This window comes from Bos mutus, chromosome 14 (genome assembly GCF_027580195.1).
Source record: "Bos mutus isolate GX-2022 chromosome 14, NWIPB_WYAK_1.1, whole genome shotgun sequence".
Taxonomy (NCBI): domain Eukaryota; kingdom Metazoa; phylum Chordata; class Mammalia; order Artiodactyla; family Bovidae; genus Bos; species Bos mutus.
Genome location: NC_091630.1, coordinates 18,140,903 through 18,164,601, shown reverse-complemented (window position 1 = coordinate 18,164,601; position 23,699 = coordinate 18,140,903). Strand labels below are relative to the sequence as shown.

At 45.8% G+C, this 23,699-nt stretch overlaps 1 protein-coding gene across 1 annotated transcript in view; it reads left to right on the top strand.

The window, feature by feature from the left end:
• Nucleotides 1-15,287, top strand: part of ANKRD46 (ankyrin repeat domain 46) — a 92,458-nt gene extending 77,171 nt beyond the window's left edge. The window contains exon 6 of the mRNA XM_070383050.1: nt 15,127-15,287. Within this exon, the coding sequence (XP_070239151.1) occupies nt 15,127-15,219 (93 nt within the window). The 3' untranslated portion in view covers nt 15,220-15,287. The remainder of the gene's footprint in view (nt 1-15,126) is intronic.
• The last annotated feature ends 8,412 nt before the right edge of the window (nt 15,288-23,699 follow it).

The window sequence follows — 23,699 nt, the reverse complement described above, 5'->3', positions numbered from 1 at the left end:
GTACTTGGGGGCAATCTCAAAAATGACAGAATGTTCTCTATTCATTTCCAAGGCAAACCATTCAATATCACAGTAATCCAAGTCTATGCCCCAACCGGTAATGCTGAAGAAGCTGAAGTTGAACAGTTCTATGAAGACCTACAAGACCTAGAACTAACATTCAAAAAAGACGTCGTTTTCATTACAGGGGACTGGAATGCAAAAGTAGGAAGTTTAGAGATACCTGGAGTAACAGGCAGGTTTGGCCTTGGAGTACAAAATAAAGCAGGGCAAAGTCTAACAGAGTTTTGCCAAGAGAATCCACTGGTCATAGCACACTCTCTTCCAACAAAAGAGAAGACTCTACACATGGACATCACCAGATGGTCAACACCGAAATCAAATTGACTATATTCTTTGCAGCCAAAGATGGAGAAGCTCTATACAGCCAGCAAAAACAAGACCAGGAGCTGACTGTGGCTCCAATCATGAATTCTTTATTGCCAAATTCAGACTTAAATTGAAGAAAGTACGGAAAACCACTAGACCATCCAGATATGACCTAAATCATATCCCTTATGATTATATTGTGGAAGTGACAAATAGATTTAAGGGATTAGATCTGATAGACAGAGTGCCTGAAGAATTACGGATGGAGGTTTGTGGCATTGTACAGGAGGCAGGGATCGAGACCATCCCAAAGAAAAAGAAATGCAAAAAGGCAAAATGATTGTCTGAGGAGGGCTTACAAACAGCTGAGAAAAGAAGAGAAGCTAAAGGCAAAGGAGAAAAGGAAATATATACCTGTTTGAATGCAGATTTACAAAGAATAGCAAGGAGAGATAAGAAAGCCTTCCTCAGTGATCAATGCAAAGAAATAGAGGAAAACAATAGAATGGGAAAGACTAGAAATCTCTTCAAGAAAATTAGAGATACCAAAGGAACATTTCATGCAAAGATGGGCACAATAAAGGACAGAAATGGTATGGACCTAACAGAAGCAGAAGATATTAAGAAGAGGTGGCAAGAATACACAGAAGAACTGTACAAAAAAGATCTTCATGACTCAGATAACCACTATGGTGTGATCACTGACGTAGAGCCAGACATCCTGAAATGTGAAGTCAAGTGGACCTTAGAAAGCGTCACTACGAACAACGCTGGTGGAGGTGATGGAATTCCAGTGGAGCTATTTCAAATCCTGAAAGAGGATGCTGTGAAAGTGCTGCCCTCAATATGCCAGCAAATTTGGAAAACTCAGCAGTGGCCACAGGACTGGAAAAGGTCAGTTTTCATTTCAATCCCAAAGAAAGGCAATGCCAAAGAATGCTCAAACTACCGCACAATTGCACTCATCTCACACTCTAGTAAAGTAATGTTCAAAATTCTCCAAGCCAGGCTTCAGCAATATGTGAACTGTGAACTTCCAGATGTTCAAGCTGGATTTGCAAAAAGAAGAGGAACCAGAGATCAAATTGCCAACATCTGTTGGATCATCGATAAAGCAAGAGCGTTCCAGAAAACCATCTACTTCTGCTTTATTGACTACGCCAAAGCCTTTGATTGTGTGAATCACAACACACTGTGGAAAATTCTTAAAGAGATGGGAATACCAGACCACCTGACCTGCCTCCTGAGAAATCTGTAGAGAAGTCAAGAAGCAACAGTTAGAACTGGATATGGAACAATAGACTGGTTCCAAGTTGGGAAATGAGTATGTCAAGGCTGTATATTGTCACCCTGCTTATTAAACTTATATGCAGAGTGCATCATGAGAAACACTGGGCTGGATGAAGCGCAAGCTGCAATGAAGATTGCTGGGAGAAATATCAATAACCTCGGATATGCAGATGACATCACCCTTATGGCAGAAAGTGAAGAAGAATGAAAGAGCCTCTTGATGAAAGTGAAAGAGGAGAGTGAAAAAGCTAGCTTAAAGCTCAACATTCAGAAAACTAAGATCATGGCATCTGGTCAATCACTTCATGGCAAGTAAATGGAGAAACAAATGTAACAGTGAGAGACTTTATCTTTTGGGCTCCTAAATCAGTGCAGATGGTGACTGCAGCCATGAAATTAAAAGACGCTTGCTCCTTGAAAGAAAAGCTATGACCAACCTAGACAGCATATTAAAAAGCAGAGACATTACTTTGCCTAAAAAGGTCTGTCTAGTCAGAGTTATTGTTTTTCCAGTGGTCATGTATGGATGTGACAGTTGGACTATAAAGAAAGCTAAGCACCAAAGAATTAATGCTTTTGAATTGTGGTTCTGGAGAAGACTCTTGAGAGTCCCTTGGACTGCAAGGAGATCCAACCAGTCCATCCTAAAGGAAATCAGTCCTGAATATTCATTGAAGGACTGATATTGAAACTGAAACTCCAGTACTTTGGCCATCTGATACGAAGAGCTGACTCATTGGAAAAGACCCTGATGCTGGGAAAGATTGAAGACAGGAGGAGAAGGGGACAACAGAGGATGAGATGGTTGGATGGCATCACCGACTCGATGCACATGAGTTTGAGCAAGCTCCAAGAGTTGGTGATGGACAGGGAAGCCTGGCATGCTGCAGTCCATGGGGCCGCAAAGAGTTGAACCCAACTGAGCGAGTGAACTGAACTGGGTAAAGAATCTGCCTGCAATGCATGAGATCCAGTTTCAATCCTCAGGTCAGGAAGATTCCCCTGGAGAAGGGAATGACAGCCCACTCCAGTATTCTTGCCTGAAGAATCATGGACAGAGGAGCCTGGCGGGCTACAGTCCATGGGATGGCAAAGAGTAGGACACAGCTGAGGGACTAACCCACTCACTGGGTCCTTCCAGTGAAGAAATAGACCTAATTTCCAGAGAGCATTTTAAGTGAACCTCACACTCCAAGTCTCTCCTCCTTCTGTCCCAGGTGTGGTCCAAGAAGAGCCCTGCTCACTGAGACCCTCCTCCTCACTTGGGAGAGGGACCACTCACCCTTCCCTGCTTTGCTCAGAGGTCCAGCTTCTAGTGTCCTAGGTCTTGACCCTCAGCTCCAGGGTCCTCTACCTCTTTCCCCAGAAGCCCTAGGAGAGAGCCCTAATGAAAAGCAATGTTTCTTTGGCCCTCCTCCCATCACAGAATTCCTGTGGTGGGCATGCTGGTTGACCCTGTCTTAGTGATGGGGGCTGAACCCCTGAATGACTAGAGCACCAAATGCATGTCTCAGATACCATGGAAGTGTATTTCTAGATCACATAGCATGCAGCGGGATATTCCAGGTAAACGGGATCTAAGCCACATGAACTAGAAGCGACCTGGGCTTCTTCCAGCTGTGGCTCCAACATCCCCAAGACCCAGGGCCCATGAAAGGGGAACAGAAAATAAAGAATGCATGCTGCTCTCTCAGAGGCATCTCATGCTGCTATGACTGGAAGTCAGTGTTATGGGTACCCCCACCTGCAGAAGGGGCTGGGAAATACTGCCTAACTCTCACCCAGTGAGGAGAGAGAGAGATGGAAGAGAGGGAAGCCCACAGCCCCTGCCACAGTCCCCATTCCTCCTCCTAAGTCCACCCTCCTTCACCTTCCTGCTCTCACCCCATTTGTCACTGTTAGCATGTGACATGGGGGCTTCCCTGGTGGCTCAGTGGTAAAGAATCTGCCTGCCAATGCAGGAGAAGTGGGTTTGATCCCGGAAGACCCCCTATAGCAAGAAATGGCAACTCATTCTGGTATTCTTGCCTGGGAAATCATGTTGACAGAGGAACCTTGCAGGCTACAGTCCATGGGGTCGCAAAAGAGTGGGACTTGATTTGGCAACTAAACGACAACAAGCACGTGACATATGGAAAATTGTATAACCTAGGAACTGATACAATCAGCAGTCAGCCACCTACTGCTTCTAAGGAGCAGGTAATAGAATCTTTTCCCCAATCATTGCTGACTTAGTAACACACAAGCCATAGCCCAGCACTGGTCTGCATTAGCATTCTCGGAGTTTTTACTTTGTTTGTTTTAAAATTTATTGTTTGTGCTGTTACTCACTATCTGCAGGCCTCACTGATGTGTACCAGCTCCAGGGGAAATAAAAATCAAACCTTAGCAAACATCTTTCCTGAGCACAAATGTGTTTCAGAGCATCGAGCTCAGCATCAGTTTTGGGATGTTAATCCTTGGATACATTCTCAGGATCCCATTCAGACACATTTGCCTTACTGATACTGTTTATGGAAAACCGGACTAGACTTGGGGTCACAGCACCTTGATGGGGGTGTGCAGCCTCCACTCCCACTCCAGCTGAGGCTGCTTCCTCCCACGTCCCAAGGTACAGGAGAAGTCCAGTTGATTTTGACTGGACATTTATTGGGTGCCCTGTGGAATAATGTGTGCTTTTGGCTTAGAGATGGAGGAGGGCGAAGGGGGAATGCAGTGTGACATGTCCAGAAACCCTAGTGGTCCATGGGAATTTGGCCAACTGGAGACTGAGTTCAGTTCAGTTCAGTTCAGTCGTGCAGTCGTGTCCAACTCCTTGCAACCCCATGGACTGCAGAACACCAGGCCTCCTGATCCATCACCAACTCCCGGATCTCACTCAAACTCATGTCCGTTGAGTTGGTGATGCCATCCAATCATCTCATCCTCTGTCGTCCCCTTCTCCTCCCACCTGCAATCTTTCTCAGCATCAGGGTCTTTTCCAGTGAGTCAGTTCTTCACATCAGGTGGCCAAAGTATTGGAGCTTCAGGTTCAGCATCAGTCTTTCCAATGAATATTCAGGACTGATTTCCTTTAGGATTGGCCTGGTTGGATCTCCTTGCAGCCCAAGTGAGCCTCAAGAGTCTTCAACACCACAGTTCAAAAGCATCAATTCTTCAGCGCTCAGCTTTCTTCACCGTCCAACTCTCATATCCATACATGACTACTGGAAAAACCATAGCTTTGACTAGATGGACCTTTTTAGGCAAAGAAATGTCTCTGCTTTTTAATATGCTGTCTAGGTTGGTCATAGCTTTTCTTCCAAGGAGCAAGCGTCTTTTAATTTCATGGCTGCAGTCACCATCTGCCGTGATTTTGGAGATTGAGTTCAGTTCAGTTCCGTCGCTCAGCCATGTCCGACTCTTTGCGACCCCATGAATTGCAGCATGCCAGGCCTCCCTGTCCATCACCAACTCCCAGAGTTCACTCAAACTCACCTCCATCGAGTCAGTGATGCCATCCAACCATCTCATCCTCTGTCGTCCCCTTCTCCTCCCGCCCCCAATCCCTCCCAGCATCAGGGTCTTTTCCAATGAGTCAACTCTTCGCATGAGGTGGCCAAAGTATTGGAGTTTCAGCTTTAGCATCAGTCCTTCCAAAGAACACCCAGGACTGATCTCCTTCAGAATGGACTGGTTGGATCTCCTTGCAGTCCAAGGGACTCTCAAGAGTCTTCTCCAACACCACAGTTCAAAAGCATCAATTCTTCAGCGCTCAGCTTTCTTCACAGTCCAACTCTCACATCCATACATGACCACTGGAAAAACCATAGCCTTGACTAGACGGACCTTTGTTGGCAAAGTAATTGGGTGAGACTCACTAAATTTTTTTTGGTCACGTTTTCTCTAATTGTTCAAAATGTGAGTGCATCCCAGGCAGGGCCTGTGTTTGCTGTTAATCAATGGGGGACTCTGGTTGTCCTGACACCCATCCCTCACTGCTTCAGGGGACAAGAATTTGCTGGCACTCTTCGACACATGACTTCAGTTGCACACATTCCCTGTATCCCCCTCCCAGCAACCCCCATAGCACCCCCCTCCCCACCTCATTTCCAGGTTCAGCCCTCTCCACCTTGACAGTCCCCTCCTGTGTCTCTGCCCCAGATTCCCTGTGAGAACCTTCCAGTGCTGCCCCTCCCCCAGGCAGGCCCTCAGCGGGGCCAGTGCCTGGACCACATGCTGAGACCTGAGGACTGGACTGCTAGGAGCCATCTCCACCACCCCCACTTCACTCCACCCCCCTCCCCCCACCTCCATCTGCATTCTGCAGAGGGGTTAGTTCTTCTCGCCTCCACCCCCAACCCATTACTGTCCTCTTCCCACTCCCAAAGCCAGAGCCCTTCTGTGTGTGCTGCCTGACCTTGGAGCCTGCATGGGTAATCAGGTAATGAGGGTCATTCCCACCTCCACACCCTCCTTCCTGCTGTTTTCCCAGCCTGGATTTTCCTGACCTGTCCCTTTCTGTTAGGCTTGTCTTATTCTGGCTCAAGGCCCCCTTCCTCCAGACAGCCTTTCTTGAGCTCTACCTAGGCTTAAACTGGACATGGAACAACAGACTGGTTCCAAATCGGGAAAGGAGTACATCAAGGCTGTATATTGTCACCCTGCTTATTTAACTTGTATGCAGAGTGCATCATGAGAAATGCTGGGCTGGATGAAGCACAAGCTGGAATCAGGATTGCTGGGAGAAATACCAATAACCTCAGATATGCAGATGACACCACCCTATGGCAGAAAGTGAAGAAGAACTAAAGAGTCTCTTGATGAAAGTGAAAGAGAAGAGTGAAAAATTTGGCTTAAAACTCAACATCCAGAAAATTAAGATCATGGCATCTGGTCCCATCACTTCATGACAAATAGATGGGGAAACAGTGGAAACAGTGGCAGACGTTCTTTTTTTGGGCTCCAAAATCACTGCAGATGGTGACTGCAGCCATGAAATTAAAAGACACTTGCTCCTTGGAAGGAAAGTTATGACCAACCTAGACAGCATATTAAAAAGCAGAAACATTACTTTGCCAACAAAGGTCCATCTAGTCAAGGCTATGGTTTTTCCAGTGGTCGTGTATGGATGTGAGAGTTGGACTATAAAGAAAGCTGAGCACCAAAGAATTGATGCTTTTGAACTGTGGTGTTGGAGAACTCTTGGGAATCCCTTGGACTGCAAGGAGATCCAACCAGTCCATCCTAAAGGAAATCAGTCCTGAATATTCATTGAAAGGACTGATATTGAAACTGAAACTCCAATACTTTGGCCATCTGATGCGAAGAGCTGACTCATTGGAAAAAGACCCTGATGCTGGGTAAGATTGAAGGTGGGAGGAGAAGGGGACGACGGAAGATGAGATGGTTGGATGGCATCACCGACTCAGTGGACATGAGTTTGAGTGAGCTTCAGGAGTTCATGATGGATGGGGAGGCCTGGTGTTCTGCAGTCCATGGGGTCACAAAGAGTCGTACAAGACTGAGAGACTGAACTAACCGAACTGACTGACCTCAGCTTGAGTAGCTATTGCGGAACTGCCCAACTCAGATGGGACTCAGACACAGCCAGAACCCAGACTGGGGCTTGATCCAATGGGTTGTGACTCAAACTCACTGTCTCTAATTGAAATCGCATACTGGTCTCAGGACTTAAGGAAGCTGAGATTCTTTATGTGTCAGTGCAGAAGGAATTCAGTGAGAGGCAAAGTGATAGGTTAAAAGTGTATTTATTTAGAGAGCTAACACAGTCTGTAGACAGAGTACCGTCTGCCTCAAAAGGTGAAAGCAGCCCTGAAATGAGGGGTGGTTAGTTTTTATGGGCTGAGTAATTTTATAGGCTAATGAGTGGGAGGATTATTCTAACTAGATTATTCTAACTATTTCAAGGAAGGGGCAAGGATTTCCAGGAATCAGACCACCACCCATTTTTTGGCCTTTTATGATTGGCCTCTGTTGTGACATGGGTTTGTGTGTCATTCAGCACGCTAATGTATTACAATGAGTGTATAATAAGGCTCAAGGTCCACGGGAAGTCCAACCTTATGCCATCTTGAGCCTAATGCATTCTAAGAAGGTTATATTGTATCCACAACGGCTTCTTTTAAAGGCTGTGCCCTGCCCCCTTCCCTCCTGTTTCATTACCAGGTCCAGGTGAGTGGGCCTTAAGCAGAGTCCTCTGTGAAGAAAAGTCGCTCAGTCATGTCCGACTCTTTGCAACCCCATGGACTGTAGCCCTGCCAAGCCCCTCTATCCATGAGATTTTCCAGGCAAGTATACTGCAGTGGGTTGCCATTTCGTTCTCTAGGGGATCTTCCCGACCCAGGGATCGAACCCAGGTCTCCCACACTGCAGGCAGAATCTTTACTATCTGAGCCACCAGGGAAGCCCTAGAGTCCTCTCCTGGAGTAGAAACCCTAGATTTTCTGCAAGATGAAACTATTGAAATTGTGTCAGAGACAATAAACTGCCCCTCCCCGTTAGTTAACAGAAACTTTCAGCCACAAATGTAGCCCCAAAGGGTGGGAAGCATACTTACCTTGCACTAGTAGAGAGTGTAGGAATACCAGGTAAATCCACTCTCTAGTGTGTGTGCAAGCATATTTAGTCATGTCCAACTCTTTGCCACTTCACCGCCTGTAGCCCAAGGTCCTCTGTCCATGGAATTTTCCAAGCAAGAATACTGGAGGGGGTAGCCATGTCCTTCTCTAGGGATCAACCCAACCCAGAGATCGAACCCACACCTCTTGTGTCTCCTGCATTGGCAGGCAGATTCTTTACCGCTGAGCCACCTGGGACTGTGGTCAAAACGTGATCCTTGCCTTTGTTTTGTGCCTGTGGTGCAGCCTCAGTGAACCTGCACTGCAGATGGGATTCAAACACAGTCTTCCAACTGAAGCTGCACAACTCATCTCAGGATATAATGAAGCTCAGGCTCTTTATGTCTGTGCAGAAGGATTTCAGCAAGAGGCAAAGTGATAGGTAAAAAGCAAATTTATTAATAGCATATCCTTTGTAAAGAGGTTGTGGAAAAATGGCGTGTGAGAGGATGGTCATGTCCCAGGTCTTGGGCGAGTTCCTGAGATGGATGCCAAGTGAGGGTCTTTGGCTTGGAGGAGGAGAGAATTCAGGAGTGAGCCATAGTCAAGTGAAAGGAGTGATGCACGTTCTGAATCCTTTCATCTCAGACTGGGACTTCAACCCATGTGCTGGGACTTGCATCCAGCCAAAACCCACTGTCTTCCAACTGAGATCACATACCTGGTTTCAGACCCAGCGAATCTCAGGTTCTTGATGTCTCATTGCAGAATTCAATGATAGACAAATTGATAGGTAAAAACTGGATTTATTTAGAGAGAAACATCCTCCAAAGACAGAGTGTGGGCCCTCACAGAGGGTGAGGGCAGTGGCCTCAAAATGTGGTATGGTCAGCTTTTATGGGCTGGGTAATTTCATAGGCTAATGAGTGAGAGGATTATTCCAACTATTTTGGAGAAAGGACAGAGATTTCCAGGAATTAGGCCACTGTCCACCTTTTGATTTTGATGGTCAGTGTTGGAGCTGTCATGGTGCCCTGGGTATGTCACTTAGCTTGCTGAAAGTGTTAGTTGCTCAGTCATGTCTGACTCTTTGTGACCACATGGACTATAGCCCACCAGGCTCCTCTGTCCATGGAATTCTCCAAGCAAGAATACTAGAGTGGGTTGCCATTCCCTTCTCCAGGGTATCTTCCTGACCCAGGGATTGAACTTTAGTCTCCCGCAGTGCAGGCAGATTCTTTTCCATCTGAGCCACCAGAGAAGCCCTGCCAAGCTTGCTGATGTGTTACAATGAATGTAAACTGAGGATCAAGGTGCAGTGGAAGTTGACTTGTCTGCCATCTTGGACCTACTTCATTCTAAGCAGTTTATGTTGTGTCCTTGGGCTAGTTCATTCTTTCAAAGGTTGTGCCCTGCCGCCTTCTGTTTCAATTCCATAGGCAGAATGCAGTCCATTTCAAATGGTGAGCACAGTGGTGAAATATGGGGTGGTTAGTTTCTATGAGATGGGTAATTTCATAGGGTAATGAGTGGGAGGATTATTCCAACTATTTTGTCGAAGGGACAGACACTTCCAAGAATTGGGCCATGCCCACTATTTGACCTTTTATGCTTGGCCTTGGAACTGTCATGGTGCCACTGGGGGTATTGTTTAACATATGCTAATCTATTACAATGGATTTACAATGAGGCTCAGGGTCTACTGGGAGTCCAATCTTCTGCCATGTTGGAGCTAGTTATTTTTAACCATTTTACATCATCTACTCAAAAATTATGTCATTCCTTAATTTTTTTTTTAATTTTGTTGAAGTATAATTGATTTATAATGTGTTAATTTCTGCTGTACAACAAAGTGGTGTGTGTATATATATATATATATATATATATATCTCTATCAGAGAAGGCAATGGCACCCCACTCCAGTACTCTTGCCTGAAAATCCCATGGACGGAGGAGCCTGGTAGGCTGCAGTCCATGGGGTCACTAAGAGTCGGACACGACTGAGCAACTTCACTTTTCACTTTTCACTTTCACGCATTGGAGAAGGAAATGGCAACCCACTCCAATGTTCTTGCCTGGAGAATCCCAGGGATGGGGAGCCTGGTGGGCTGCCGTCTATGGGGTCGCACAGAGTCGGACACGACTGAAGTGACTTAGCATAGCATAGCATATATATATATATGTATATATATATATATACACATATATATATATATGTATATATTGCTTTCCACTGTGGTTTATCACAGGATACTGAATTAGTTCCCTGTGCTGTACAGTAGGACCCTGTTGCTTATCTGTTTTATATATACTAGTTTGCATCTGCTAATCCCGAACTCCCAATCCTTCCCTCCCCTTTGGCAACCACAAGTTTGTTCTCTATGTCAGAGTCTGTTTCTGTTTCTTAGGTGTCTTCCCTTAAGTCCTATTTTAGACTCCACATATAAGTTACATCATACGGTGTTCGTCTTTGTCTTTCTGGCTTTCGTAGTTAAGTACGATCATCTCCAGGTCCATCCATATTGCTGCAGTGTTTCATTCTTTTTTGTGGCTGAGTGATGTTCTGTTGCGGGCTTCCCAGGTGGTGCTAGTGGAAAAGAACCCACCTGCCAGCGCAGGAGATGCAGGTTCGATCCCTGGGTCAGGAAGATCCCCTGGAGGATGGCACGGCAACTGACTCCAATACCTGGAGAATCCCACGGACAGAGGAACCTAGGAGGCAAGGGTCCACGGGGTCACAAAGAGTCAGACATGACTGAAACACCTTAGCATGCACACACAATGTTCTACTGTATACATATATACACACACACCACACTTTGTTTACCCAGTCATCTGCTGATGAACATTTAGGTTGCTTCCATGTTTTGACTATTGTAAATAGTGCTGCTATGAACATAGGGGTGCACTTTTTGAATTGTAGTTTTTCTGGATATATGCCCAGAAGTGGGGTTACTGGATACATGACAACTCTTTTTTAGTTATATCATTCTTTTAAAGGTTATGCCCTGCCTGTCCCATTACAGCAGAGAAATGCCAGTAACTCTAACTAAAATACAGATTTCTGGTCTCCTTCACTTGGACCTAGTGAACCAGGAGCTCTGAAGGTGCAGCCCAGGAATCGGCATCTTTATCAGGCACTGTCTTAGCTTGGCTGTGGTTAGCTGTTTGGCATGAGATGCTGTAACCTTGGTCCTTCTACCCCAAGGGACTTGCAGCATCCCCTGGGGTCCTAGGGCCTCTTGCTTCCGTAGCTAAGGCCTGATAGCTCCACCTTAGAGCCCCAGGCCAAGGCTCACCCCTGGTTTTGACACATCATCCTACACCATTTTGCCTAATTGGGCAATCTATAAATATTTATTGAACTGACCTAGGACTCTCAAGGGCAAGGTCATGTTTTCTTTATTTCTCTGGGGCCAACTTCCAGCGTGTAGTAAGTACTCACTCTATCCCTGAGAGTAGGCTGTTAGATGAGGTCACAGATCCAGGACATACCTGCACAAAGAGACTGGAGAGGAGAGCAGCTCTAGTTGACTCCAGCTTCCCCACTCCTTGGGGTCTTTCTAGAGGAAGAGGAGGCTATGTTGTTTATGTTCACAACCCACAGACTTGCAGCTGGGCAGAAACTCTTGGTATGAGTTAGGAAAGGCAGATGTCATCACAGGTGTGTTTTCTAAGAAAGCCAACATGGGTGAGGAAATGAGATTGACCTCAACTGTCTTGACAATAGCTTGGCCAACCTGAACTTGTGTACACAGTTTTGTTTTTTGCTCTCCAAGATCAGGGCCATGTTAACAGTCCTTGGTGTGCTTCCTGGGTATCAGCTTAAATGGAGAAGACAGAGCTCTGAGATATGCAGGAAAGGAGCCCACCAGCCATGGATATGGGTATGAAAAAACTTAACCTTTTATGGGTAAAATAAGTTTGCCCTTAAGCTAAAGACCAAAAAGAAGTTGGAAAAAACTTAAGTGAGCCCTCAGACCATGAACTAAGAGAGAACCAAAAATGAATGGATTCCTGTTGTAGCGAGAAAATGCACATGGACACACATGGGAACAAGTGGGAATTATTGGCTCCTAAGAATTGTTCAGGGTTTCCCAGGAAAAGAATCTCTCTGCAAGGCAGGAGATGTGGGTTTCATCCCTGAGTTGGAAAGATCTCTGGAGAAGGAAATGGCAAGCCACTCCAGTATTCCTGCCTGGGAAATCCCATGAACAGAGGAGCCTGATGGGTTCTAGTCCACGGGGTCAAAAAAGAGTTGGACATGACTTAGAGACTAAACAACAACAACAACCAGGATTGTTCAGCATTATGGAAAGCAGCAGCAAGTATATACAGAGCAATATTACAGACTAGCCTCTCTGCTGGGATACAAGAGGTATTCAGAACAGCCCCTACCATCTCTGGGTGGAAAGCTAAGCCCTCTGCAAAGAGAGAACCACACAGAGGTTCTCAAAAGTAAGCATGCCTGCCTAAATGGCCAGGAAACTTCTTCAAGGGACAGAGTCCGGGTCTTACCTTGAATCCTGAATCTTTGATTTTTAAATATCTTAAATTCTTATATAGATCAAAGTTACTTGTCTTCAGTTCAGTCACTCAGTTGTGTCCGACTCTTTGCGACCCCATGAATCGCAGCACGCCAGGCCTCCCTGTCCATCACCAACTCCCGGAGTTCACCCAGACTCACGTCCATCGAGTCAGTGATGCCATCCAGCCATCTCATCTTCTGTCGTACCCTTCTCCTTCTGCCCCCAATCCCTCCCAGCATCAAAGTCTTTTCCAATGAGTCAACTCTTCGCATGAGGTGGCCAGAGTACTAGAGTTTCAGCTTCAGCATCATTCCCTCCAAAGAAATCCCAGGGCTGATCTCCTTCAGAATAGACTGGTTGGATCTCCTTGCAGTCCAAGGGACTCTCAAGAGTCTTCTCCAACACCACAGTTCAAAAGCATCAATTCTTCGGTGCTCAGCCTTCTTCACAGTCCAACTCTCACATCCATACATGACCACAGGAAAAACCATAGCCTTGACTAGACGAACTTTTGTTGGCAAAGTAATGTCTCTGCTTTTGAATATGCTATGTTGGTCATAACTTTCCTTCCAAGGAGTAAGCGTCTTTTAATCTCATGGCTGCAGTCACCATCTGCAGTGATTTTGGAGCCCAAAAAAATAAAGTCTGACACTGTTTCCACTGTTTCCCCATCTATTTCCCATGTACTTGTCTTAGGCTACATAATTGAAAGCAACAGAAACAAACTTTGGTTCAAGAAAAATAAAGTTTAGAAAAATATAACTGGGAACTAGGCTGAGAAAATGGGCAGAAACCACAGAGGCTGGAGAGTGGGAAGTATCACTGTTTAACCCTATGGGAACAGCCTGGTAAGGACACTGCTGTCACCACTGCAAGTCTAGGATTCCAGGGCTTCCAATTTAAAGTCATGCCCACATCCTAGCTGCAAGAGAGGCTGGAAGGTTCTGATTTTCAGCGGGAGGGGATACTCATGCATGAGGTAGAGAATTCCCCAAACACTGGAAGGGGGTTCAGCAGCCAAAACAAATGACAAATGCTCACCACACCTTCCATATCTAATACAGGAAAAGAAAGTATGAATGTGAAAGAATATTCATTATCATTTTCCAAAAAAGAAAACTGAAGGATGGGAATTGTGCAGGCTACCTATGCAGTAAGATTCTGCTCAGTGGGAATTAGAAAAGTTTTAAGGGGAAGGGGAACCTTAAAGACTTTGGAGGCATGGGATAAATGGAGAAGAGGTAGGGAGATTGTCCAGGCTGGGAGACCACCCAGAGGTCAAAATTAGCCACATAGGTGTGGGGGCAGGGAAGAGAAATTCCAACCTCCCTACAAAGCCAGCCTTCTCCAGGCTCAAGCTCTGACATGGGAAGACCCATCTTATCCAACATCTGTTGCAGATTCTTCAGCATCACCCAGAAGTCCTGTTTCTCATATATCATTTATCAATAACATCATGATATGGCTCAGGAGTAAAGAATCCACCTGCCAATGTAGGAGATGTGGGTTCAATCCCAGGGTTAGGAAGATTCTCCTGGAGAAGAAAATAGCAACCCACTCCAGTATGCTTGCCTAGAGAATCCCATGGACAGAGGAGCCCAGCGGGCTACAGTTCATGGGGTCATAAAGAGTTGGACACAGCTGAGCATGCACCTCAGATTAATTATCACAAGAATGGCATCACCACTACTCTGACAATCATTGACTTTTAAGTGGAATGTTTAGTTGGTTTATATTTAATGTAATTAATGTATTGGTGTGGTTGTTATTTGCTTTTAGTTTGTTCAGTCTATTTTTTATTCTTCAGTTCCTTTGCCCTCCTTTCTTTGGAGTTAATTTTTTACAATTATATTTTAATCTATCTACTGGCTTTTTAGCTATCCCTATTTGCATTCATTTAAGTAGGCATGTTAGGGATTTTAATAAATATCCTTAACTTTCCATAATTGTACCCCTTCACAAAAATGTAAGAATTTTACAATTATATAGCTTCATTCATAGCCTTCATCTATGAGCTATAGTTGTCATATATATTACATCTATATCTGTTGTATATACTTTATGATACATGCTCTACATTTTGTTCTGAACACTCATATTTTTAAGAGATAGTAAGAGAAAAATAGACTCTTACGTGTACCCACATATTTAGCATTTCTAGTTTACTTCATTACTGATGGTCTGCATTTGATCTGATCTCATTTCCCTTCAGTATGACATAACTTTCTTTAACATTTCTCGAAGTTCAGATCTGTTCATGATTAATTATTTTAATTTTCATTGATATGGAAGTGTCCGTTTCACCTTCATTTCTTGAAGTGTATTTCCTCTGAATATAGAATCCTTGGTTGAAGGGTGTCTTTGTTGTTTCCTTCCAGCACTTGAGGCACAGGGTTTGCGGCAAAGTTAATTATCACCTAGATATGAAGACTGAAGATGCCAAGACTGTAAACAGAAGTCAGAAATTATAGCTCCAGGCCTCCTATTCTCTGCTGATTTACTCAGTTGTCATCTTCCTTTTGCCACCCATTACCCTACTTCTTTAATGAAATGAGCTCTTGCCTAAAAAGAGTTTATCATTTACATTTACTGGCCTGGGAGTTTCCCCCCACCCCAGACCTCTTGTTAAATAAGGACATCCTGTCATGAAGCTTTTCTGTCTTTTATTCCTGCTTGAAGGGCTATGACATTCCCACTGCCTAAGAGGAAAGACCCTTTCTCTCAAATGCTTTTCTTCTTGGCCACACACCCTAGTCTTTGGTTCACACTGTGAACCAACCACTTCTTCTAAGTGGTTTAGCTTATTATTTACAATGATCTTTCAGACTTTATCTAAAGCTTGGCTGGTGCAGCTGGAGGCAGCAAGGAGTGAGAGCTGGCGTTGTCCACTCCTCAGGCCTCTGCATTAGAAGGCTTCTGGCAGGTGCTCCTCTCAGATTTTCCCTCTCCAGCACCCCCCATACCACAAATAGACTTTTAATAAAGCCACAATGGTGGGTGCTCCTTGAAAAAAAAAAACTTCTGCCTCCTGCTGAAACTGTGAGAGAAGCTTGATTTTGAAAAGAGCTCAGTTTCATCTAGTTTATACAGTGGTCTGAAGGCTGCATTGGGATGTACTTCTTAAATGTTTGAATTCAAATGCTTTTAGAAAGGACAGGCATCACCAATCTCTATTTTGTTTTGACTGGCTCCTTCAAGTGTCTAGATGTGTAACCCTTGTGTGTGCCCAGTAACTCAGCTGTGCGATCCCATGGACTGTAGCCTGCCAGGCTCCTCTGTCCATGGAGTTCTCCAGGCAAGAATAGTGAAGTGAGTTGCCATTCCCTTCTCCAGGGGAATCTTCCCAACCCAGGGATCAAACCTGAGTCTCCTGCACTGGCAGGCGGATTCTTTACCACTGCACCACCTGGGAAACCTTGTCGCAACTCTATCTGGGAGCAACTAGCAGAGTACAAGGCACCTGGGATTTGGGCTCACCCACTGGCGCCTGAGTAAAGGATCCAAAGCCCAGAGAGCATCAACAGTAGCATCAAAGATGCGGAAACACACTTTCTAGGGCCCCAATACCAGCCCACCTGTTCTAGGTCCCACAGGAGCTGCTGGAAGCACAGACTCAGCGTCTAGGGGCCACCTAGAGTCCATGGCTGTGGTCCCCTCCTCCATCTTCTAAGTACATCACTCCAGTCTCTGCCTCTGTGGTCAACCTGCCTCCTCCTCTGCTCAAGTCAAATCTCCCCTCTGTCTCCCTCTTGAAGGATACTTGTGATTACATTAAGGGCCACCTAGATGACCCAGCATAACTCTCAAGATCCTTAATTTCATCACATCTGCAAAATCCCTTTTGCCATCTAAGGTAACAGTCACAGGTTCTGGTGATTAGGATGTAGACATATCTTGGAGGACCCACTAACCTGGCAAATCCTCACTGGCCCCCTGGTTCAGACTTCCTCTTTCTCTTCCAAGAGCCTTAAGACACTTCCCCAGGGTCTAAGGTGCATCGAGGGGTCGGGCTCCCCAGCGCAGCACACCAGATTGTAATTGCCCTTGTGCCGTTCTTCTGTCTCTTCTGCTTGAGGCCGAGGATCTCACCCATCTTCTTCCCGTTGGCATCCCCAAGCTCTAACTCACAGTGTGTGCTCAATATACATTTGTAGGACTGAAAGTGCCCCTCTGCCTCTCAGCTAGAGGATGAGCAGCCCTGATGGAAGTGGGCACAGAGGTCCCCTGGTCAAGGTGATACAGGGGCCTGCAGAAAGCAGGGCCAGAGTGGGGCGTGCTGGCTGGACAGCCCACATTATACTCTGGAGGTGCCTCCTTTGTGTTTGGAGCTGAGAGCTCTGCACCAGGGGTGTGACAGTCCGCCAGCAGCACAGCCCTGGGCTCCTCAGCCACGCACACTGTTCAGTGCAACGTTCCTGCTGCTCTGAGCCCGGGAACGGGGCCCTTGGGAGCAAATGCTTGGAAGCCAACTTCACTGCTCTGCTGTGGTGGGCTGTGACTGGCTCCTTTAGTCACTGATTAGTTTTTCAGGGACATATAATCATTAGGCAAATTCCATCCATCTATCAGGGAAGATATAAACACAAGTAAACATTAACCTGGATACAAGGGTTTACAACCCACAGCTGCCCTTGGGCACATGGGCAGTGCCAGCTTGCCCTGGGTCCAGGTGGCTTCTTAGTTGAAGGGTAACTGATGGTATCATGCTTTCAATTTACTCCAACAGATACATGTTCCAAGGGAACATGACCCTTGGAATGTGAACTTACACATCACCAAGCTTTACCTACCGGCAACAAACACAAACACATACCCCTCAAAGCTATGTTATGGCACAACTGCACGTGTTTATTTCTGTCAAGGCTAATTTAACTTTCGTTATTTATGCCAAAACTTATAAGCCAATAAAAATGTCCTTCAGATCAGGGATGCAAAGGAAAAGAAGTCCTGGTAATCTAAGACCTTGCTACAGCAAGCATCATGCACTTAACTTTTTTTTTTTTTTTTAAACGTGAACCACTTTTTAAATCTTTGTTGAATTTGTTACGATGTTGCTTATGTTTTGTTTTTTGGCTGCTGGAGGCATGTGGGGTCTTCTGACAGGGACTGAACCCACACCCCTGTATTGGGAGCAAAGTCTTCGCCACTGGACCACCAGGGAAGTCCCCTGCACTTTGCTCTTGCGGGCGGCAAGCTGGGGCTGTTGACTGGTGTGTGTTTTCTTCTGCTGTGTGGTTGAGGTCATGTGGGTGTGACTTTCTGCTTTGGATGGTTAAGGGTGGAAACAGGGTCGGGGAGTCTGGTCAACCCTCAAGAAGCATATAGCTTTTGGAGACCCCAAATGTCAGAACGGTGTAAGACCACCCCCTTCTGTGGAGCCCACCAGGAAGCTATCCTCAGCCCCTTGGGTATCTGGGTGCTGGTGCCTGGAAATCCTGGAACACACAGTCAGAACATTGGTCCTCTTGGAAGCCTGAAATCCTCATTCCAGGACGACCCCTCAGCTGACTCTTTCTAGACAGTTCAGGGAATGTTCTTTCCTCTCCTTTCCCCAAGAAGCTGCTTTCCACCCTCAACTTTCCTCTGCCCCTTCCCTCTGCTCCATCTTTAAATGACTATCACTCTGTTACGTCCTCCATTTGAAGTCCTGTGTTTGCTGGCATCCCAGGCAAGGGAGAAAGACAACCATGAGAGAGGGATCTCAGAATGAATCAGAGCTCCGTACTCACCTCTGGCACATCACACAACGAGCATCAGTGATAAAACTGGGGTTTCTTTTCTCTTTCACCAAACCTGAACTGACAGGCAGTTTAAGGTCATGAGAAAAGGCATGGATTTTGGAGTCAGAGATACCTGGGTTGGGACTTCAGTGGTTAAGAATTCGCCAGCCAAGGCAGGGGAAACAGGTTCAGTCCCTGGTCTGGGGTGATCCCACATCCTCGGGGCAACAAAGCCCATGTGCCGCCAACTACCGAGCCCACACTCGAGAGCCCGCGATCTGCAGCTACGAAGCCTGCCTGCCTAGAGTGTGTGCTCTACCAGAGAAGCCACAGCAACGAGAAGCCTGCGCACCGCAACTCGAGAGCTCCCACTTGTCACTTGCTGCCACTAGAGAAAGCCCACATGCAGCAACGAAGACCCAGCACAGTCAAAAATAAATTTAAAAAACGTTAAAAGATACACCTGGGTTAGTGGTGGCTCTGCTATTTATAAGCTATATGCTGTTATTTGCCTTACGACTCCTTAGTTTCCCCATCTGTAAAATGGAATAAGTGATACCTACCTCACAGGGTCCTGATAAGAACTAAATGAGATTGTGCGTGCAAAGGGCTTAACAATTCCTTGCATATGCTGCAAGTGATCGATGAACATAGAGTTCAATTCAGTCGCTCAGTCGTGTCCGACTCTTTGTGACCCCATGGACTGCAGCACGCCAGGCCTCCCTGTCCATCACCAACTCCTGGAGTTCACCCAAACTCATGTCCATTGAGTCAGTGATGCCATCCAACCATCTTATCCTCTGTCGTCCCCTTCTCCTGCCCTCAATTTTTCCCAGCATCAGGGTCTTTTCAAATGAGTCAGCCCTTCGCATCAGGTGGTCAACATATTGGAGTTTCAACTTCAGCATTGGTCCTTCCAAAGAACACCCGGGACTGATCTCCTTTATTAGTTATTGTTATTATTGGCAGTTATAAGATTGTGGGTAACATAAGAGCCTCATATAGAAACTATGGTTAGACAACACAGGTGAATCAACTTCTGAGGCACCTCGACTCTAAATTCAGGGCAAATGGAGGTATGTATGGTGAAACACCATGTGTCGTGGGTGGAGAACCTCTTCAAGAGCACACGCGAGGTCTCATGTAGGGTGGAATTCTGAATGTCTGCTCCCACAGGCTGCCTGGATTTCTAAGCAAATGAGAAGAATCATATCTAGACTTCCCTGCTGTTTTTGTTGAGAATCTGGCCCAAAGAAAAGTGTTTCAACAGAAACTGCTAAGTTTGCGTCAGAGGAAGAAGGCTGAGCCACCCTCTAGGGAGGAGCCGGGCTATCCAGCCTTGTGTGACAGGTCAGAAAAAAGGAAGAAAATGATTCAGGGTTAGCTTTAACTCACAGCCTGATGAGGTCAAAAGCTGCTTCCCACAGGTATCAGGCCAGAATCTTGAAAGAAGGAATTTCTTGGGGCTGAAGTAACCACAAACAGATCCAACTGGTTTTCGTGGCGGGTAATGTTTATTTAACATTACATCCAGATGTCTATGCCATGAGACACAGACATTGGCACCAGAAAGTGTTTATCCAATTTTTTGTTGAACTCCAGACTGAGTTAGATACTGGGACAAATCAAACTGAAACCAAATTGCAGGCCCCACCCTTATGAGGAAGGGCTGGAACTGGTCCCAGGGTTCAGAAAAAAGCGGACAAGAAACCAAAAGACGGGAATCATATGAGCAAGAAGGACTTGCCCGGCATTCTCAGCTGTTTTCCTATTCCAGGAAAAAAACGCTAAGTCGTGGACATGGCAAAGTAATCAGGGGCTGTGTTAGGATCTGGTTTCCTAGGTGAGCCCAGGACAGTGACAAAGCCCCCTCCCTGGAACCACGTGGCTCCTTCCCATCACCAGGCAGCTAAGGAGAGACTCTGCTTAGCAACCTCCCCATGAGGTTGGGAAGTGAATGCTCCGTGCCACCCCCTCCCCCGCCCCCCAAACTGGCTTAACTGTGCTGAGTTCCTTTCTCTTGGTCTTTCTACTGAAATTAAGTATCAACATCCTCTATTGGGGCAATGACTTCCTGTTCTGCCAAAGAAGTGGAAATGGTTTTAATGGTTGTTTTTTGTTTGTTTTTACCCTGATGTTGGCTACAAACTTGGGTTTGTATTTTTAGGTTTGACTTCGGGTAGCAGGAGAGATAACAATGAGATCGGGCCAAGGGCTCCAGTAGAGAATCAGCTCAGGCCAACATTCACGTGACTTCTGGGGGATAGTCCCAGTGCACTGTCCTGAGAAGGGACATTTCCATAAGTGTCCTTCCTGTGAAAAAAAGAAGAAGAGTATAAATACAGGATTTCAGATAGGAGCCTCCATCAGCTAACAATCTCCCCAGAGTCCCGCTTACATCTGGGCCTCAGAACAATGATAAAATGTTTCTCCACAAACACTGTGTTTGAAGCATCTGAAAAATCATTTATTTGTAGCTTACTATTAAAGAGCTCTACGACTGAGAGGCAGTTATCTTTAGTCTATACATTTCATCCTTCCTTCAGTGGATAAAGGGTGAAGGGATTGCAAAAGAGAGGACTCCACCTCACTCTATATCACTCCACTTCCCACCAACGTGTTAACTATTTGGGCAAACTTTCTTTGGCAAACAGAAGGTAAGTCTGAAAGAGCTGCAATAACTGGTGACAAAGCTTTCCCCCTGGCAAATTAAAGCAAATAATTTTGCTGTCAAATCTTTATCCCTGAAGTCACATGGCAATCTGGAGCACTTGCCATCAGAGAAACTGCCAAAGTGGGTCCAATGTGCTTGGAGTGAGGTTAGGAAACAGAATATTTGACTGAAAAGATAAGACAGAAAACTGAGTCTTTTTTCTGTGGAATGAGCACGGAGAGAATTTTCTAGATGCTTGGTTTTTAAAGATTGCATTTGTGTGAATGGGGCATACCAGGGTATAAAACTAGAGTCATATCCTAGAAACAGGGAATCCTGCTGGGCTGTCTATGTTCTCAGGGAGCCTCCCATGGGTCTCAAATAAATGCTGTGAGACCCAGAGTGGAGACTGGATATTTGGCGTGACAATCATCTTGGAGTGTTTGTTCTCATACACAGACATTAGAAGGGGGCTAGAAACCTGTTGTCTACCAGATGCAGAGCCCTCAGTGGTTACAGCTGCAGGCTCTGCTGTCAGCTGGACAGGGTTACAATCTGGGTACTGCCATCCACTAGCCAATAACTTTTGATGTTTCATTTTCTTCATCTATCAGATGGAGATTATTATATGACTAATATCTATCAAGGGCCTTGAAGAATAAATGCGATGATGCATGCATACACTTTGGCATGGCCTCAGCCACATACTAAAAGTGAATTTGACACGAGACTATCCACAGTCTCCTGAAGGCCATGTGCAAGGGAATGATGTCATGGGAGGCCCGTGTTTAATTCACAAGGGCATTAAAGACCAGTATCAAGCAGGCTTGAGACCGAAGACATCAGTTGTGGAGTTGCCCCTTCATTTTTTTTTAAAAGACAAGGTGATTTGTAGATAGTAGAGATTTGGGGGTTCTGCCTAAAGTCAAAATGTTTTAAGTGTCAACAAATTTTTCTTAGGGGTGATACCAAAAATATCATGAAGGGGTGACCCATTCTTCATCACTATATATTGGGCCCTTATATTGGGTCTCCCCCACATGGCTATAGGCTTCTAGAATAGATGAGTAGAAATGTTTCTTGTGTCTGAAACTCTGAAGACATGACAAATTTTCAAAGTCATATTATTTGTTCTCACTACAGTATGTTTTAGACCGTTGTCTGGCACAAAGTGTGCAGTGTAAGTAAATTCATTCATGTATTCATCATTTATTCAACCACGATGTGCTAAGCACCCTTTTGTGTGCCAGGAACAATTCTAGGTACTGGATTAATCCATCAGGGAACACTTCCCTGTCCTTGTAGAGTTGACATTGTGTAAATACTTCTAATCAGAGGCAAGCAGAAATCACCTAAGTTAATGGGCATTTCTTTGAATTGTTTCCTGGGCTAGTGGTGAATTAACTAAGCAAGAGGAACTCAAATGCTCTGTGAATGGAATGATGTCCAGGCATCCGGAAGGGAAATGGAAACTCCAAGGCAGCTTCCTTGAGGGAGCCATCCTGGAGGAGCACCCAGCCTCTCTCTCCAGGAGTGAGGGCTTGTGCTCAATCGCTTCAGTCATAGCCAACTCTCTGCGACCCCACGGACTGTAGCCCACCTGGTGCCTCTGCCCATGGGATTTCCCAGGCAAGAATACCAGAGTGGGTTGCCATGTCCTTCTCCAGGGGACCTCCCCGACCCAGGGATCAAACCTGGGTGTCTCCTGGAGTGTCTTCTGCATCTCCTGCATTGCAGGTAGATTCATTTACGGCTGAGTCACACGAGGACTTGAGTCTCTCTCCATCAATAGGCTAAGTTTTGAAAGCAGACTAAGGACAACTTACGTGGCCATGTGGGGTCTAGAGACCACTTCCTCCCCGGGGCATTTCCCAAAGAGGGGCTGTTTGCCTGGCAATGTGTGAGTACAGGCCCAAAAGCAAAGTATGAGAGGCACAGCTCTTATGGGCAGGGAAGAAATTTGCGGAGGGGAAGGTCTGAGGAGGGGACTCTTGCAGGCTTGGCTGAGACTCCTGCTACTTCTGCGGCTGGAGATCTCGGGGCCAGAGCGTCTGCGAGGAGGAGGAGGAGACAGTAGTTGGCAGCCAAGTCCTTCGGGGCGCTCCACTCTAAGCCCCAGAGACTGGTTCCGGTCATCAAGCAGGTGTTTACAAAAAGGAAATCAGCTAGCTCACAGAATCAGCGGGAGCCTGAAGAATCAATTTCATGGAACAGCCTCCAAATCTATACTACAGAAGTGCCCTGATCAAGAGGCTGCTGCTTTGTGGCTGCTCTACCAAGAGGCAACCAACACTAGCAGAGAACTGATACCATTTCTATCCCCTTCTGGAAAAAAAAAAAAAAAGCCCTCGACTATCCCCTTGCCAGTGACACAATTTCTACCCTGAGCCTTTTTCCTTAGAAGTCCTCACTTTCAAGTCAAATGTACTCTGTTTGGTGGAACTCAGTTCATACGCCTGCACCCTAATTGCAGAGGAGTTTGGGAACTGATTTTCTTGGTTTCTTTTTTTTTTTTTCAAAATTAAATTGTTTATTTGTTTGCATTTCTCTCGGGCAGTCTAACATCTCAGACTTGGTT